Here is an 18,914-nt window from a genome sequence, read left to right as displayed (position 1 = left end):
GGGCTCTGTGCTGACAGCTCAGAGCCTGGAGCCTGTTTCACATTCTGTGTCTCCCTCTCTCTCTGTCCCTCCCCCACTCATGCTCTGTCTCAAAAATAAATAAACATTAAAAAAATTTAAAAAAGGAGCGCCTGGGTGGCTCAGTTGGTTGAGCGTCCGACTTCAGCTCAGGACATGATCTCGCGGTTTGTGAGTTTGAGCCTCGAGTCGGGCTCTGCGCTGACAGCTCAGAGCCTGGAGCCTGCTTCGGATTCTGTGTCTCCCTCTTGCTCTGCCCCTAACCCACTCGCATGCTGTCTCTGTCTCTCTCAAAAATAAATAAAGCATTAAAAAAAAAGAATGGGAGAGACTCTGAAACTCCAGTGACGGGACAAACTGACCTCTTGCGTTTGCTGATATGATGTAATTCTAAGAAGGGTGCAATACCCCTCACGGGACATTCCTGCCAAAAATGTGTATCTGGACTCTCATCAGGAAGAAACCATCTGACAAATGCAAATTGAGGGCCATTCCACAAAATACCTACACTGTGTCCTTTCCAAAATGTCAAGATCATGAAAGATGAAAAATGACTGAGGAATAGTTCCAAAATAGAAAAAAACTAGGGATGCATGTCAACTAAGTGCAATGCGTAATCTTGACCTGGAGGAAAAACTGTTACAATCCTGGCAACTGGAAAACTGAATACAGAATATAAATGAGTTATTGCTTAATGGTAACTTTCTCTCTCTCTCTGCCCCTCACCCCACTTGTACTTTGGCTCTCTCAAATTAAAAATAAAGAAAGGGGAGGGAGGGAGGGAGGGAACAGAAATACAGGCTGAAGTAACCGCAGAGAAGGGGCATGCTGATTGCATTACACTTCCAGTGGTTCAGGAAGAAGCTATGTATTTATAGTAACACAGCACATGTGACCAAACTGAGTCACAACTGGTGGCCCCATATAAAGGATATATGGGAGTTCTCAGTACTGATCTTGCAGTTTTGAAATATTTCAAAACAGAAAGTGTTTCGAGAGGGGAAACCGGATTATTTTTAGGAAATAAAGGACAGACTGCGTAGCAAGTGACAAGCAGAAGGAAGACGGAGGCCTCAAACCCATCCACCTACCAGTCCCCACCGATCTTGCACAGCCCTGTGAAGGGGTTCCGATAAATGTACAGGGGCCACCCGTAGGCGGCTGCTGCAAACTGCATGTAATGATGGCAATTTTCTAACTCTGCATCTAAATCAGCTTCCTGTAAGAGAAGGAAAAAAAGCTTTTTGTATCAGGGAACCCCTTACGGACAAGACCAACTCACCAAGGTCATAAACCTGAACTGAAACTCTGGAGTCTCCCCTTCCTGCAACAAGTGAGCCGTGAAGACCTGGACAGCTGGATGGGGTGCGGAGAAACGTATACTCCTACGTGCCACCTTCTCTTTCAGAAGCATAAACACCCGTGGCAGGAAAACCCATCAAGCAAAGCTGACCCGTTTCCGCTCCCCAGGCGCAGAGCGCAAACACACCCAGGGAGATCCAAGCCCGGTCCCTGAGTTTCTGCCAGGTAGACTGCAACAGCCAAGTTCCTAAAAGAGAATGCTTTCAAGATACATGGATGTGAAGCAGCCAGGAACGGGCTCCGCTCCCTGAACTCCGGGTGAGCAAACGCCTTACCTGACGGGTGAAAAACCACAACCAGCAGAAGCCACAACTCACATTCCAAGCCAGCTGCTCCTGAAATTGGTGCTGGCCAGGTTTTTCTGTTCTTTGTTTTTTGAAGATACATAAATAGGTGTAAATGTCAAAACTCTACAACCCAACAGAACGGGCTTACCTGGGGGGGGCCTGGGGAATGGCTGATGACCTCATCAGGCTCCTGGCTGTTCCTGATGTTGTCCTGTTGCTGATGGAGAAGGGTGAGGCCCGCCGCAATGTCGCTGGGCACCAGATCTGTGTCCTGGGTGAAAACAGCGGCTTGTCATAAAACTTAGCAGGGACAGCCCAAGTTCCTCAAAACCCAGTTTTATACAGTTCACATGCACACACAGTTATGTGTAAATGGGTATCTTAAAAAGTATTTTCCTTTCAAGACTTCTGCATGTGAGCTTAATGTTTTTTCCTATCCTGCCCTCAGACAAATCCACTGGACAACAAAAAAATGTGGCTGAGCTCTTATTTCAAATTTCACTTTAAGTAACTGAACCACTTAATGGACTTCACATCTTTTGTAAAGCTGGGGAGCAAACGGATAAGTAAATTCACCATCTTTGCCAGTAACAGCCGATTTTAGCCCAAACTTAGATGCTTGCTCAAGATGCTGTGGTTTTGTGGCAAGAGTCCCTGGGGCAGAGATTCGACACTGAACTTAAATACACCAGCTACTGCAAGCCTCCGGGAGAACCCCACTCCAGGACAGCAACAGAGCAAGCCGCCTGCCCCTGACTTTCCCCTCCTCCTCCGGGTGGGGTATGGAGAAGGCAGGAATCCTCAGCTGCCTCCAGGCACTTCCAGTCCAGAAGGAGCAGGTACTGGCCACTGAGCCCCTGAGTCATCAGCTCTACCTGTGATCAGGTGAAGACACCTGCTGAGAACACTCAGATTCTCTTCTTCCTTCTTCCAAAGTTTAAAAAAAAATTTTTTTTTTTAATGTCTATCTTCGAGAGAGAGATTGAGAGAGTGAGTGCATGCACGCATGGGAGAAAGGCAGAGAGAGGGAGACAGAGGATCCGAACCAGGCTCTGCACTGACAGTAGAGCCCCACGCGGGGCTCGAGCTCACGGATCATGACCTGAGCCAAAGTCGGATGCTCAACCGACTGAGCCACCCAGGCACCCCCGCTTCTTCCAAATATCTTAAGACTAGGCAGAAGCACTCCTGGGGATTAGTTTAGGGAGACCCTTGTCCACTGTCTACACAGAGGCTGCTGCTACCCGCCGGGTGTCAGCCTACGGGGCCAGCCCTGGACACTGCTGACTCGGACGCCGCAGGAAAGGGACCAGCAGTCACTCAGGATGGCAAGAGAACTCCTGTCCCTTACTTGGTCTCAATACTGAACACGATAGTTTACTAAAGGATGTTACACGAAAGCACTCGATGTGAAAGAAAACCAAGTTTTTCTAAATCACTGAAGAAACTGCTCTAGAGTGAGGACACCTTCCTGCGCTGCAAGGACACATCCCGTCGTGCCGTAATGTGGCACACGAGGTCTGACACCACCCCGGATGCAGGACACTGCTCACACCTGCCTGCACCTGCAGCACACCGGCCGGAGGACAGAGGATCCAGGTGACTGGCAAATTACCCGCGAAACATACAGGTTCCATTATTCGCCTCCTTAAACACTAACTAACACCCTTCACGGTGCAAAGAACCATCAGCAACGCAGGACACACTGACCGGAGACACGGCGTCCGAAGCGCAGGGCCCCGGCTTAACGCTCCGGAGCCCACGTCCCATGAGCATCTCCCCTGCTCCGCCACGCACAGACCACACATCCGCAAGAGCTGTTTTATGTCAACGGGGGCGCAGCTCAAAACACAGAGGGCTCATCTTCACGGAGGAGACATTTACTCAGGAGAAGAGACGAAAGCAGACCCCTTCGGCTTACTGAAAAGTAGGTTGAGAAAAGCTCTGCCGTACTCGAAAAAGCAACTCGAGTATGGTCATCTTTCCCGACGCAGCAGCACAGTAACTTGATCCTGGTCTCCCACACGCTGGTAGCTGCTGTCTTGAGGCCGTTAAGTAGCTGGCTCGACTCATGACTGTCCAGGTGGTTGGGGCCAGCAGAGGAATACGGAGCCATCTTCCCCCCCAGCGGGTCAAAGACGACGATAATGGTAACCACAGCGGAGACGATGATAATCCAGCTGCAAAACAGAGAGAGGAGAAGGCGCGATGACCGTGGGTCCCACGTCCACATGCATGAGCCAGGGCTCCCTCCTCAGGGTTCAGTTTTTACATCTGTACAGCCGTGGCTCTAGTTACCGAGGAAGATGCGGATTTCCCAGAACCAGGCTGAGGTGAGCGACTTGTTTTTTCTAGAAAGTTCTTTATGCATCCACGGCTGACCCAGGCCTCACAAAAATCAGAGCCTTAAAAGTAAAGACCACAAAAGGGGCACCTGGGTGGCTCAGTCGGTTGAGTGTCCGACTCCTGATTTGGGCTCAGGTAATGATCTCACGGTTCATGACATCCAACGCTGTGTTGGGCGTGGAGCCTACCTGAGATTCTCTCTCCTTCTGGCCCTCCCTGGCTTGTAGCTCATGCACGCATGCGTGCCCTCCCTCCCTCCCTCTCTCTCTCTCAAAAAAAAAAAGTAAAGGCCACAAAAAAGATGTCTAGTGGGTACAGTTGCAGCCTGGGCGTGGAAGCAGCTGGAACCTGCTCTCCACGGGCCACCAGCACGACCCAGACTCCTCCATGCCTCAGGGTTCTTCCCGGCAAAACCAGGAGAACTTTGCCACACTGTGGAAGAGTCCAAGAGGTCTTCCATTCATATGTGTGAGTGTGTCCAGACAGCGCACAACGTGCCAGGCGCTGTGGCTCAGGGAAACGCGTGCCAGCGGAAGACGCGCCCCCGTGAGGGGATTCTGCCACCGCTGCCCGGGCGGCTCGGGAAGCCCCCCTTTCCTTCTCTGTAACAGGACGGGAATTAACTTGATCAGTTCTAAGACCGTTAGCCTGGAAAACGTGAAAGCCTGACTCCCAGGCAGCAGCCCCCGTCACAATTCCTGGCACTGCGTTTCTACTCCCCTTGCCTTTAGTTTTTGCCCTTGGTTTGGTATCTGGGTTTTCTTCCTTCTCATAACACAAGGGACGAAATGCAGAAAAATGAGAACCAGTGAGAAAGAAAATGACATCAATACACGCATAATGAAAGATGAATTCTCATATATGAACAAGCGTCTCCCAACGTTTATGACCTACTCAAAGAGGTCCAATTCCTAACGATTTCAGGAAGCCCCTGTGCCACTGGGCTATCCGCAGTTACCCAGAAAGGTCTGTTGACTTCCATCTCACCTGAGACAAGAAGCTGAGAGAGAAGACGGAAGGCCTCACCTGACAACGACAGTGGCAATGATGCCATTCACAACCGTCTTGTCACACTGAATGTCGTCTGCTATCCAGGCGGCCCCCAGAGAAGCCCAGCCCATCTCTGGCAGAAAGAGCGCCAGGCGGATGTAAAGCAGCTTAGCCATGGATTTCCGTGGTCCAGGGTTACAAATGGTTCCTGAAACACAGAAGATATTCAAACTGGTCACCTGCTTCCTCAGACACTTCCTTCCCACAGAAACAGCAGAGCACCTATTAGCACGGTACCCACCTGGCTCCGTCTACTTGTAACTGGTACTCAAGGCCTAAGACTGACCGTCAGTGACCGATGAGGGGTGGGAACATGACAGAAAGCCTCCGGGTTCTACCCGGGGCGACCATATAATCGCCAAACTGGGATACCTCTGAGAGAGGAAGGAGGAGCTGTTCATAATTATGCTGGAACGGCTGGCACCAAACAGAGCCGTCCCAGGCCAACAGACCTACACAGTCACCAAGTTCAAGCAGCCACAAGAATGACTCCACCACCTACTCGAGACCTATGGCGTTCAGGCACCATCTGAAACACTTCACGTCTATTATTCTGTAATCCTCACGACTCTGAAAACAGTTACCATCCCATTTTTTTTTTTTTTAAATATTTATCTTTTGAGAGAGAGAGAGAGAGAGAGACACGGAGCACGAGTGGGGGAGGGCCAGACAGAGAGAGGGAGACACAGAATCCCAAGCAGGCTCCAGGCTCCGAGCTGTCAGCACAGAGCCTGACGCGGTGCTTGAACTCACGAACCATGAGATCATGACCTGAGCCAAAGTCAGATGCTCAACCGACTGGGCCACCCAGGCGCCCCCACCATCCCATTTTACAAATGAAGAAACTAAGGCTGGGAGAGCTTGGTAACTACTTTCTACAACATAATCCAGGTCTGTGTGGTCCCAGCTCTGTCTCACCAACGAACTCACTTTTGGGAAGTGAACAATTCTGATGCGCAAGATCACGTGAAGAGGCCTATTCAGACACGGACTTTATTTTTTTTAAACGTTTATTTATTTTTTGAGAGACAGAGAGACAGAACGTGAACGGGGGAGGAGCACGGAGAGAGGGAGGCAAAGAATCTGAAGCAGGCTCCAGGGTCTGAGCTGTCAGCACAGAGCCGTATGCGGGGCTCGAACCCATGAATTGGGAGATCACGACCTGAGCCGAAGTCGGATGCTTAACCGAGTGAGCCACCAAGGCGCCCCCAGACATGGCCTTTTTACTCTGCATACAAAACAAATCCAAGTATCAAGAGAGAGGCCTGGGTGCTTCAATTCCTGATGTTAAACATCAACTCTCTCCCTTTGGGAAAAAGTTGTGATAAAATACTGATTTAGGCAACATAAAAATGCCATGATTAAAACAAAAACAGTGAAGGAAAAAAGCCCCCAGAGCAATGATTGAAAACAAGATCTAAAGAATGATTTGGGGGGCGCCTGGGTGGCGCAGTCGGTTGAGCGTCCGACTTCAGCCAGGTCACGATCTCGCGGTCCGGGAGTTCGAGCCCCGCGTCAGGCTCTGGGCTGATGGCTCAGAGCCTGGAGCCTGTTTCCGATTCTGTGTCTCCCTCTCTCTCTGCCCCTCCCCCGTTCATGCTCTGTCTCTCTCTGTCCCAAAAATAAATAAACGTTGAAAAAAAAAAAAATTTAAAAAAAAAAAAAAAAAGAATGATTTGGTGAGGAAATAGCTTTTAGGTTCCAAAAATGACCTCAGAGTCACATTTTAAAATGTTAGACACTATTGGGCCCCATTTTTGGCAAAAAGACAAAATAGAAGGTAACCAAAACAAAACCGTCTCTCTCTGAGGGACAAAGTGCAGGCATATGAAAAACCAGTGCTCTATTTGGAGCCTGCTGCTAACAATAGGCGATCACCCGCAAAACAGGAAACAGTATCTGGGCTCACCCACGGGGCGCACCGGAAGGCAACAGCTCCGAATAAGGGAATGAATTCCCCAACAGCACCTGGGCCCGAAACTCCCAACGTCCTGATACTATGCGAATGAAATAAATACATAAATAGGGAAGCAGAAAATGGAGTTCTGATTAGGATTCCAAAGAGAAATAAAGATGCTGAAGAAAATCTCCTTTATATAGTCATTCCTATGAAAACGTTTTTATTTACATATAGATCTTCCTCTCAAGGCAAGGGGTCGCCAGGGCGGACTCAGCTGCTGCCGTGCGCGAGGCTGCTGCTGCTGCTGCCTCATAACGAGTGAGCAGAACTTCATCCTTGAATGGAATGTCCTCGGCACAGCCTTGGTCTTCATCAGGCATGGCCATTTACGTAAAAACCACAAAAGGCAGGCCCGTGTCACAGAATCTTTGGCTCAACACCTCCAGACACTGCCGCAATCTTCTCCAGCACGAAACGAGCTGCGAGCTTGCATATAAATGCAGAGGAGATGCAAGGAAATGTCCCACAATCAGGGTCAAACACAGTGAACGGCAGACCCTGGAGGGTGAGGGTGTTCTTCCAAAATGTGGCTGTCATGAGGCTGGACCTTCCCTAATCAAACCTCCTACATGGGAGCAACAGCAGGATTTCATCAGAGAGGTTCTCAAATCAAAACTGGAAACTACCACAATATCAAGATTCTTCCCAACTACGCTACACAGATGACCAGGAAAAAGAGGACAGGTAGATACACACGCATCAGTCTTCTGGGCAAAGATGAGCTCCACTGGTTCCAAATGCATCCTCTGCAACTGGGGGCGTTTCCTTTACAGAGTAAGGTCAGCCAAAAGCTACATAAACACTGTCTTTCAGTACAAGTGACAGGTTAATCACCGAGATGCCTCCCGGAACAGAAGGGGCAAAAGAAATTATCCGTGTATCAAGAATAAAATTAACCAATGTGCTATTACAAAATATAACTAAGGTGTGCCTGGGTGGCTAAGTCAGTTAAGGCGCCTGACTCTTGATCTCAGCACAGGTCTTAGGTCTAAGGGTCATGAGTTCAGGCCCCGCACTGGGCTCTATGCTGGGTGTGACACCTGCTTAAGAAAATAAAAATAGGGGCGCCTGGATGGCTCAATTAAGCGTCCGACTTCGGCTCAGGTCATGATTCCATGGTTTGTGGGTTCGAACCCTGCATCGGGCTCTGTGCTGACAGCTCAAAGCCTGGAGCCTGTTTCGGATTCAATGTCTCCCTCTCTCTCTGCCCCTCCCCTGCTTGCGCGCTCTCTCTCAAAAAATGAATAAACGTTTTTTAAAAATTAAAAAATAACAATTTACATACATATACAAAACTTACAATTTACAGAAAACTCATCAATTTTGTGCAGGTAATGCATGTAAACGGTAAAAAGTTCAAACAGTTCAAGTAGGTACATAGTATTAAGCCTCTGTACCCCAGTCTTTCGGTTGTCTTCTCTTCAGGAAAAGGTAGCAAACTACACACAAGGTCCTATACCTCAGTGTATTGGAAATCACTCCTTACCTGTCCACAAAGCAGTCCTCATTCTTTGTAACATGTGCAAAGACCCAACCCATGGCCTAGTGACAGGAATGGGGTTTGTTCTGATCTTTCATACCTACAAATAGCACTGCAATGAACATCCCTACGAGGACATCTTCCCCGCCCCCCCCATTTTTATTTACATTCTAGCCAGTTAACATACAGTGCAATATCGGTTCAGGAGTAGAATTTAGTGATTCGCCACCCACACGTAACACCCACTGCTCATCACAAGGGCCCTCCTTAGTAGCAACCTCTTGCCTCCCTCCATCAACGCTGTCTGTCCTCTATTGTTAAGAGTCTCTTAACATTTGTTTTTTTTTTCCCTTCCTATATATTCATCTGTTTTGTTTCTTCACCTACAAGGACTTGTCTTCACACGTGCAAATATACACAAAAATACTGCCTAATACACAGTGTACTTCCCAAATCTGGCTTCCAACGTATACTTACAAACAAAACGAGCTGCTTATTTCCACACAGCCTTGCCAACTCCATGTATTATGTGGGTGACTTTTTGTTATGGCGACTGAGGCTGAACGTTTTTAGTACATGTAAAAGTCACATATTTATTTTACTGTTTAAGACCTTTGACCGTTTTTCTACTGACGATCAGTCTTTTTCTTATTTATTGTAGTAGGACCCCTAATACATGAAGAAGATTGGCTTTAAGTCTCATAGTGTCATATGTTACGATATTGTTTTCATTTTGTTTTTAACCTTATGATATTTTTCTGAAATTTACTTAAGATATATATTTTTTCATGTTTATTTATATATTTTGAGAAAGAGAGAGAAGGTACGTGCACACACGCACACAGGTACAAGAGGGGCATAGGGAGAAAGAGAATCCCAAGCAGGCTCCGCACTATCAGCACAGGGCCTTATGTGGGGCTCAATCCTACGAACCATGAGATCATGACCCAAGCCAAGATCAAGAGCCACCGAGGTGCCTTTAATAAGGCATACAATATTATTTGTAACACACTGGCAATTAAACTAACATGCTTTATAAAGTACTGTTTTTAGTTCGGTGGTGGTATCTCCAGCCACAAGTAACAAAAGGTTTAAGAACAGGAAGGACCTGTCCTGACTTCAGGGACTGGAAGTGCAGAGCCAAGACAGGTGTCACCCGCATTCTTGCTTCTCACGGCTCTGCCCTCCTTTGTGTGTCAGCTCATCCTAGGCTGTGAGTAGAGATACAGCAGGAATTCAGCAGCTTATCCATACACAGAATCACCCAGGGCAAAAACTGTGTTCCTTCTGGATCTTTCCTACAGGAGCAAGGAATTGGGTCACATGTCCACTGGCTCATCCTGAGAATCATTCCTGAGCTGGGTGGAGGGTCAGCTTCTCTGACACACACACTTCCTATGTGAGCGAGGCGGGGAGGAGGGGGTGTCCTGAGTAAAACTGGAAGAGGCTGCTGGACGGGCAACCTCCCTATAACACACATACAACCAGCACATAATGCTTAACATGTACACCGACATGTTAAAAAAAAATTTTTTTTTAATATTTATTTTTAAGAGAGAGAGGAGAGAGAGAGAGGGAGAGAATAGGAGTGGGGGAGGGGCAGAGAGAGACAGGGAGACTCAGATCAGAAGTAGGCTCCAGGTTCTAAGCTGTCAGCACAGAGCCCAACACGGGGCTCGAACCCACAAACTGTGAGGTCATGCATGACCTGAGCTGAAGTCAGACGCTCAAACAACTGAGCCACCCAGGCGCCTCAACCCGTTATATGTTTTCTGAGCCCTGACCATGAATGTGAGATGGTGCAGGCATTAAGCAAAGGCTCAGGAGGAAGAGCCTCAGTGAACATGGCCATCCATCATAGGGTGTGAAAGTGCCCTGACACCACCAAAAATATCAGGAAAAAAATATTTAAGGGGGAAAAAAAAGCTACATTACTGCTTTAAATCTGAACCTCCTGATATAGCTGTACACTTGGTCTCCTAACCAGAATATGACATGAACAGAAAGGGCAAATAAATGAGATGATGCTACGGGCACCTGGGTGGCTGAGTTGGTTGAGTTTCCGACTTAGGCTCAGGTCATGATCTCACAGTTCATGGGTTTGAGCTCCACATCGGGCTCTGTGCTGACAGCTCAGAGCTTGGAGCCTGCTTCGGATTCTGTGTCTCCCTCCCTCTGTCTCTCTCTCTCTCTGCCCCTCCCCGACTCATGCTTGGTCTTTCTCTCTCTCTCTCTCAAAAATAAACATTTAAAAAATTTTTTAATAATTTAAAAAACTAAAAAAATAAATGAATAATAAATAATAAAATAAATGAGACGATGCCATAGCTGAAATGACACCAATCTAACTACTTCATCTTTCAGAAATTCAGACTTCATTAAAAAACTCTTTAGTGCTGGGGCACCTGGCTGGCTCAGTCAGTAGAGCATGCAACTGCTGACTGCTGAGCTAAGGGTCGATTCAAGATCTACGTTGGGGGTAGAGTTTACTTCTTTTTTTTTTTTTTTTTTTCAACGTTTATTTATTTTTGTGACAGAGAGAGACAGAGCATGAATGGGGGAGGGGCAGAGAGAGAGGGAGACACAGAATCGGAAACAGGCTCCAGGCTCTGAGCCATCAGCCCAGAGCCCGACGCGGGGCTCGAACTCACGGACCGCGAGATCGTGACCTGGCTGAAGTCGGACGCTCAACCGACTGCGCCACCCAGGCGCCCCGAGTTTACTTCAAACAAAAACAAAAACACAAAGGTACCTCTCCCAATAGGGAATTACACAGATCACAAAACTGGGACGTTCTTCATGCATTCATGTTTCCAGGGCCATGCTGAAATACCCAGAGCTCTCTTTCCTATACATTTCTCTAGGAAGTGGGCACAAGCCACACTCCTTGGTCGTCCAAAACCCTATGGTCTTTCTCATGAAACACTTGGCCACTGAGCGACCACCACCTTTTAAGTTTCAGTTGGTCATTCCAAACCATCAAGATCGTGATCCTGCCACCCAGTTTTACCATCTTCATTTTGAGTGGGTAAGCATGCCTCCTGCAGCCCCATTCAAGCAACGATGAAATGCACTGGAGAGCGGCACACCATACATCCTTGCCTTTGATACTTCCTAATGCGCCACACTGCTTGGCTCATCCTGTGAGCCTAAGCAATCATACAGGGAAGGTTCCCAACATTTTGGGTGAAGTGACTAGTAAAAACCCTATCACACAGAAAAGAATTATCACTTAAACAAAATTTTTGTTAATCTTTATTTATTTTTGAGAGAGAGAGAGAGAGAGAGAGAGAGAGAGAGAGAGAGAATCTGAAGCAGGCTCCAGGCTCTGAGCTGTCAGCACAGAGCCCGACGCGGGGCTTGAACCCACAGATTGTGAGGTCATGACCTGAGCCAAAGTCAGACACTTAACCGACTGAGCCACCCAGGTGCCCCAGAAAGAATTATCATTAAGAACAGACAGGACTCTGGGGCGCCTGGGTGGCGCAGTCGGTTAAGCGTCCGACTTCAGCCAGGTCATGATCTCGCGGTCCGTGAGTTCGAGCCCCGCGTCAGGCTCTGGGCTGATGGCTCGGAGCCTGGAGCCTGTTTCCGATTCTGTGTCTCTCTCTCTCTCTGCCCCTCCCCCGTTCATGCTCTGTCTCTGTCCCAAAAATAAATAAAAAACATTGAAAAAAAAAATTAAAAAAAAAAAAAAGAACAGACAGGACTCTGGGGCGCCTGGGTGGCGCAGTTGGTTAAGCGTCTGACTTCAGCCAGGTCACGATCTCGCGGTCCGGGAGTTCGAGCCCCGCGTCAGGCTCTGGGCTGATGGCTCGGAGCCTGGAGCCTGTTTCCGATTCTGTGTCTCCCTCTCTCTCTGCCCCTCCCCCGTTCATGCTCTGTCTCTCTCTGTCCCAAAAATAAATAAACGTTGAAAAAAAAAAAAATAGACAGGACTCCTGGGGCACCTGGGTGGCTCAAGTGGTTGAGCGTCCGACTTTGACTCAGGTCATGATCTCGCGGTTTGTGAGTTCAAGCCCCGCGTCGGGCTCTGTGCTGACAGCTCAGAGCCTGGAGTCTGCTTCAGATTCTGTCTCCTCCTCTTTCTGCGCCTCCCCTGTTCATGCTCTGTCTCTCTCCATCTCTCAATAATAAATAAACGTTAAAAAAAAAAAAAAAAGAATAGACAGGACTCTTGGAGTGCCTGGGTGGTTCAGTCGGTTAAGCAGCCGACTTCAGCTCAGGTCATGATCTCACAATCTCTGAGTTCAAGCCCCGCACTGGGCTCTGTGCTGACAGCTCAGAGCCTGGAGCCTGCTTCGGATTCTGTGTCTCTCCCTCTCTCTCTCTGCCCCTCCCCCACTCATGCTCTGTTTCTCTTGCTCTCAAAAATAAATGAACATAAAAAAATAGAATCCTTATAACTCACTAATAAAAATGACAACCCCACTTGAAACTGGGCAAAGGATCTGAGTAGACACATCTCCAAAGATGATATACAAATGGCCACTAAGCATATGAGAGGATGCTCAATACCATTAGTCCTCAAGGAAATGCAAATCAGGGCGCCTGGGTGGCTCAGCTGGTTAAATGTCTAACTTTGGCTCAGGTCATGATCTTGCAGTTCATGAGATTCAGCCCCGTGTCGGACTCTGTGCTGACAGCTCAGAGCCTGGAGACTGCTTCGGATTCTGTGTCTCCCTCACTCTCTGCCCCTCCCCTGCTCCTGTTCGTGCGTTCCCCCGCCCCCCCCCCATCTCTTCTCTCTCTCAAAATAAATAAACCTTAAAAAAAATTTTTTTTTTTAATTTAAAAATTAAAAAAAAAAAAAAAAAAGGAACTGCAAATCAAAACCACAATGAAGTGCACTAGGATGGCTATGCTCGAAAAGGCAGACAATGAGAAGTGTTGGTGAGGATGTAGAGAAATGGAAACGCTTCATAAACTGAAAGAAAAATGGTACAGCTGCTTGGAAAACAGCCTGGCAGCTCCTCACAAGGTTAAACACAGGGTGACCACACGATCTAACAATTCCACCCTAGGTACGTCCGAGAGACACGAAAACTTCTATGTACACAAAAACGTGGATCTGGATGTTCATAGCGGCATTATTTATAATAGCCCAAAAGTGTAAAATAACTCCAAATGCCCACCAACTGGCAAACGGATAAGTGAAATGTGGCGTATACATTCAATGTAATTAACATTACTCAACCGTAAGAAGAACGAAGTACTGACACGCTAAAACATGAATCAACCTTGAAAACATGCTAAGTTTGGAGCCAGACCCAACGGCCACATGGTGGATGATTCTACCTATATGATCCAGAATGGCCAAACCTACAGACAGAAAGCAGATACATGGATGGCTAGAGCTGAGGAAATCCGGAAAAATGAGGAATGATTGCTAATGGGTATAGGATTTCTTTCAGCGATGATGAAAATGTTCTAAAACTGTGGTGATGGCTGGACAGCTCTGTGAACAGACTAAGAATCTTTGACCTGCACACTTTAAATGGGAGAATTGTACAGTATGTGAATTGTATCTCAATCAAGCTGTTAAAGAACAGAGAGCAAATACAAAAGGCTTTACCTTTCATGCTGACACATACGATGGCTGTCAGGGTACATATTATAACTGCTAGGAGGACAATAAGAACAATCAAGTAACTGCTGAGGAGGACACCGCCAGCACAGTCCAGCTTGCCTCTGTGCAGGAGGTACAAAGTCAAAATGCCAATCCACCTGCCAAGAGATAGGGAGAGTCAGAAATGGAATCCAAGGAACTACTTCGCAAAACATAACAGAAAGAAATAAAAGGAGTTAACATTTCTAAAAATTTTTTTTAAATATTTAAAAATAAAAATTTTAAAGGAGTTAACATTTCCCCAAACAAGGTGAAATTTACTTTGGACTAAAATTTTCTTCGATAAAAGATCTAAAAAAAATAATAAAAAATCTACTAAGTCAATTAAAAAGTATGACTTTAAAAAAATTAGCTTTATGCTTTCTGTGCCTACATGACTGCCCTTCTTCTATGCCTGATGTAATTCATAAGAGGTATTTAACGCCATACGCAAACATACTATGAACTGCTGAAAAACAGCAACCCCATAATGACTCAGAAAGATGCAACCGTAGGAGCACCTGGGTGGCTCAGTCGGTTGAACATCTGTCTCTTGGTTTCAGCTGACATCATGATCTAGTGGTTCATGAGTTCAAGCCCCGAGCTGGCAGTGCACGGAGCCCGCTTGGGATTCATTCATTCATATTCTCTCTCTCGACCTCTGCCCCTCTCCCACTCAGGTTTCTCCCCCCCCCCCAACCCGCCCCAAATAAATTAATGAAAAAAAGAAATATGCAACTGTAAATCAACAAAGTACATGCTTGCTAAATTATTAACAAGATAGCGTTTACTCCTGTGTATTAATGAGAAATTGACACATTGTAATCTGCTGTGATACAAAAGCAGCAGGCAAGAAGTTATCCAAAGACCATCGATAGTGAACGCTGATAAGCGTGAAAGGCCAAGTATTGCGACTTCGAGATTTCAGTGCAGTACTTCAGTGCAGAATAACAATAAAGACAACCCCAAACAAGGCAAAGTAATAGCTACCGGTCCCCAGAGGTATTTCAGCAAAGGGCAGAGCACCCCTGGCAAGAACGCTGTATTAAGGATTCAAGCCCAGAGGTGGAACTGGACTAGATAACATCTTATGCTTTTGTATAAGACTGTGGGTCTGGAAATAATATTGGGAAATGATTTCAGAGGCTCGGCTCTGGAAATTACGAAACTACTGAGAAGCCACTTCCAATATTTCGTGTTTTTGTATTCCTTTCCCCTCAAGAATGTGTTTTTAAAAAATGACAGTGGTGCTGTTTTATTCCCTGCTCAGACCGGTTGGGAACAGACCTCAGGAGCCCAATTCCAGTTCCCATGGGTTCCACACTTGGAAAGACGAGAGGGTACATATTTCCCGAGCCTGAGCCTGACTGCTCCTCATGCATGGAACTCGGCCACAACCGGCTCGGGAACGGCAGCCACGCTATTATGTTCCATCTTTCCTCTGGCGGACAAAAGATGCCCGGCGTTTCCAGGCCAAGCGCCGTGATCATGCAAGGGCTGCTCCCCGGCTCCAGGAAGCGGAACCGGAGGTCACGGCCTTTGGTCGGGAACGACATTCCGGAGGCTCCCAGGGTCAGGCCTAGGCGCCGCACGCGACGGGCGCCGGTGCCACGGGACCCACCTGGGTGCCCCCGGGCCTGGCCGACCCGCTCCGGCCTCAGTGAGCCCTCCGTGAAATGGGCAGAGCAGCAGCACCCAGGTCCTCGGCGGTGGGGAGGCCCCGATGCGGGAACGTGGGGCCCGAGTCGGCGCGCACAAACCCGGCGACACGGACGCTACTCCCGGACCCGCTCCCTGCGCACCCCGGCCGGCCGGCCGGCCGCCAGCCCACACAGCCCGCCGCCCTTACCACACCACTCGCAGGGACAGCTCGAAGAACCCCGGGAAGACCAGGTCGTCACTGGCGATGGCCCAGCGCCGACCGAAGAGCACCATCCCGGGCATGGCGGAGGCCCCGCTGCCCGGCCTCGGGCCAGCCTGCCGCGCGCCGGCGGCCACTCGAAGCCCCGCGCCCTCCGGGAACCAACGCCAAACTGACTGCGACTCTGCGCAGGCGCACGATAGGGCCCGGCCCGGCGCACGCGCACTGAGCCCCCTCGCAGCAGAGGGACGCTCCGCGCCTGCGCAGATACGCTGACCCGGAGGACTCTGGTTGGCTTGATAGCTGTTTTTGCACGTGAGGGAAGTCCGTTCTGACAATATTCCCATTTTGTAGGTAAGGACTCTTCAGGCCCGGAGAAATTGCCCTCCCCACCGAGATCCACGGCTGTGAATGGCGGATCTGAGGCTCATCCCAGGTCTGTGGGCTTCGAGGCGTGTGACCATCGATGCTCCCTGCGGTTATGAGTGCCGCGTTAGGACGCCTCTGAGTTCCGGGTCTGAAACCACCTGGCGGCTCGGGGCTGGGGCGTGGGGGTGATAGCCTGATCCGCGCCCCTTCCCCGCGAGCAGGCGGTCGCCTAGTGGCGTGGTTTCTGAGCACTTAGCACCTCCACTCTCCTCCACCCTCGTCCCAGCCTCCTTTGCCTTATGCCTGGTCCGATCTCATTGTGCCCCCTCATTCTGCTGTTACTCCCCTCGCCCCCAACAAGGTATTTCCCCTGAATACACTTTGTGCGTAACATTGAGTCCAACCCCCCACCCCCACCCCGGAAAGGTTTTTCCCTGGTAGTCACACATCAAGTCTGTCAGTGCGTGATTGTATGTCTCCCTGGGTTTGGGTTACCATTCTCTCTCTCCGTCACTCCGCTGCCTGCCGCCTTCCCCAACCCCCAACCCCCAAATACAGCAAGTTCATTGTCGCCCCAGGGCTTTTACATTTTCTGTGTCCTCTGCCAGGGCTGTACCTCCCCAGGTAGTTCCATGTCTCTCTCTCAGTTCATTCAGGCCTCAGCTCCAGTGTCCGGGTCTCAAAGACGCCTTCTCTGGCCACCTTATCTAAACAGTTGTACACCCACCTGTTTCCATTCCCTTACCCTGCTTTAGTTTTTCTCATAATAATTACTCCGTGACACTGCACCATGTTTGTTATACCTCTCTCCTCCCACCTGAGGGTGTAAATTGCATGAGCAATTTACCCTGTCCATCTTGTTGACTGCTGTGCACGTGATAGAGCACATTACAGGCACTTACTAAATAGTTGATGAATGAATAAATAAATTCATTAAATGTCAAGATTTTCTAAGTCTGAAGTTCCTTCTAAAGGGCAAAATTTCAGGGTTAAATATAAAATTGAAATTGTATTGATGGTTGTGGAAATCGTACAGAGATTGTAAATGGGGATGTTACAACGTTTCTATAGAAAAGAGAACTATTCATTATAAAATAAGTACTTAAGTACTTGGTGTGGCCAGTGACTTAATCAGAGAGGTCAGGGAGGACTTCCCTGAAAAAGATACTAAAATGAATTTGGAGGAAGAGTAGGAAAAGAGGGTGATTCTGAAGTTAGAGAGGCCTGTGTCTATGATCCGAATATTCTCAAATGTAATACTTCCCTTTTGAAAACAGGATTTGTAAGGCTTAGGAGTAAGAAAATTCTTCTGTATAAACTTTTTTTTTTTTTTAATTTTTTTTAACATTTATTTATTTTTGAGACAGAGAGAGACAGAGCATGAACGGGGGAGGGTCAGAGAGAGGGAGACACAGAATCCGAAACAGGCTCCAGGCTCTGAGCTGTCAGCACAGAGCCCGACGCGGGGCTCGAACTCACAGACCGAGAGATCATGACCTGAGCTGAAGTCGGCCGCTTAACCGACTGAGCCATCCAGGCGCCCCTAAACTTTTGTTAGTAAAGATAAGCTGTCAACTTAATGTTAAGAACAATAACAACCCACAAAACTATCATTTCAAAGAGGTAGTGTGCATATTAAAAAACGTATTTTGGGGCGCCTGGGTGGCTCAGTCGGTTGAGCATCCGACTTCCGCTCAGGTCATGATCTCACAGTCCGTGAGTTCGAGCCCCGCATCAGGCTCTGTGCTGACAGCTCGGAGCCTGGAGCCTGCTTCGGATTCTGTGTCTCCCTCTCTCTCTGCCCCTCCCCTGCTCATTCTCTCTCTCTCTCTCCCAAAAATAAATTAAAAAAATTAAAAAATAAAAATAAAAAACGTATTTTGAATAGTTCTAATCTCTGCAAGTATGTCCTATTTCCGTATAACATTCCATTGGTTGAATTAGAGCTATTTTATTTTTTAAAGTTTATTTTGAGAGAGACAGAAAGCACGAGCAGAAGAGGGGCAGAGAGAGAGGGGGAGAGAGAGAATCCCAAGGAGGTTCCATGTGGTCAGTGCACAGAGTCTGATGCGGGGCTCGAATTCACAAACTGAGATCATGACCTGAGCCAAAGTCAGACACTTAACTTACTGAGCCACCCAGGTGCCCCAAATTAGAGCTATTTAAAAACATTAACTTGGAGAAACGGTGATTTTTCACTTTTCCAAATCAACTGATTCATTTCTTCCACTATTCCTTTAGCACTTAACTTTCTTTCATATGAGTAAATCTCTGTCCTGAGTAAAATTAATACCCTTGCATTTAGACTCTGTCAGATGGGTGTCGGGCAATGTTAGCTAGGTGATCTTTCAGGAATTTGGACAGTTGTTTTTCTAAGGCCTTCTTGACAGCCCTGAGATCTTCAATTCTCAGAATTCCAAGTAAACTTAAGTGACTTTTTTAGTTTCGGGGCACACCAGTTTCCCTATTACACAACCATTAATTGTCTTAGAACCCTTATTAGAGGAATAAATACATTGCGTATTTCCATTCTGTTTTGGTAATAGAGTCAAGTGTAGTGTAACATTTGCCTC

The 18,914-nt window shown here is 47.9% G+C and overlaps 1 protein-coding gene across 3 annotated transcripts in view; it reads right to left on the bottom strand.

Annotated features, from left to right (window-relative positions):
- Positions 1-16,124, bottom strand: part of DAGLB (diacylglycerol lipase beta) — a 38,909-nt gene extending 22,785 nt beyond the window's left edge. Inside the window, exons 1-6 of one of the 3 annotated variants that reach the window (XM_047089457.1) lie at positions 15,961-16,124; positions 14,079-14,230; positions 5,040-5,211; positions 3,589-3,847; positions 1,816-1,938; positions 1,110-1,237 (exon numbers count right to left, since the gene is read on the bottom strand). In XM_047089457.1, coding sequence (XP_046945413.1) covers positions 1,110-1,237; positions 1,816-1,938; positions 3,589-3,847; positions 5,040-5,211; positions 14,079-14,230; positions 15,961-16,055 — 929 coding nt within the window. In that variant the 5' untranslated portion in view covers positions 16,056-16,124. Of the gene's footprint in view, positions 1-1,109; positions 1,238-1,815; positions 1,939-3,588; positions 3,848-5,039; positions 5,212-14,078; positions 14,231-15,960 lie in introns of those variants that run through there. The other 2 variants (XM_047089458.1, XM_047089459.1) reach the window with 2 other exon arrangements.
- Positions 16,125-18,914: the final 2,790 nt, after the last annotated feature.

The sequence above is a fragment of the Lynx rufus genome, unplaced genomic scaffold, assembly GCF_022079265.1.
Source record: "Lynx rufus isolate CCGP_SWC_20201006 ecotype Redwood Valley unplaced genomic scaffold, mLynRuf1.p SCAF_27, whole genome shotgun sequence".
Classification (NCBI taxonomy): domain Eukaryota; kingdom Metazoa; phylum Chordata; class Mammalia; order Carnivora; family Felidae; genus Lynx; species Lynx rufus.
Note: the sequence above shows the minus strand (reverse complement) of the source record. Positions and strands in the feature narration are given on the sequence as shown.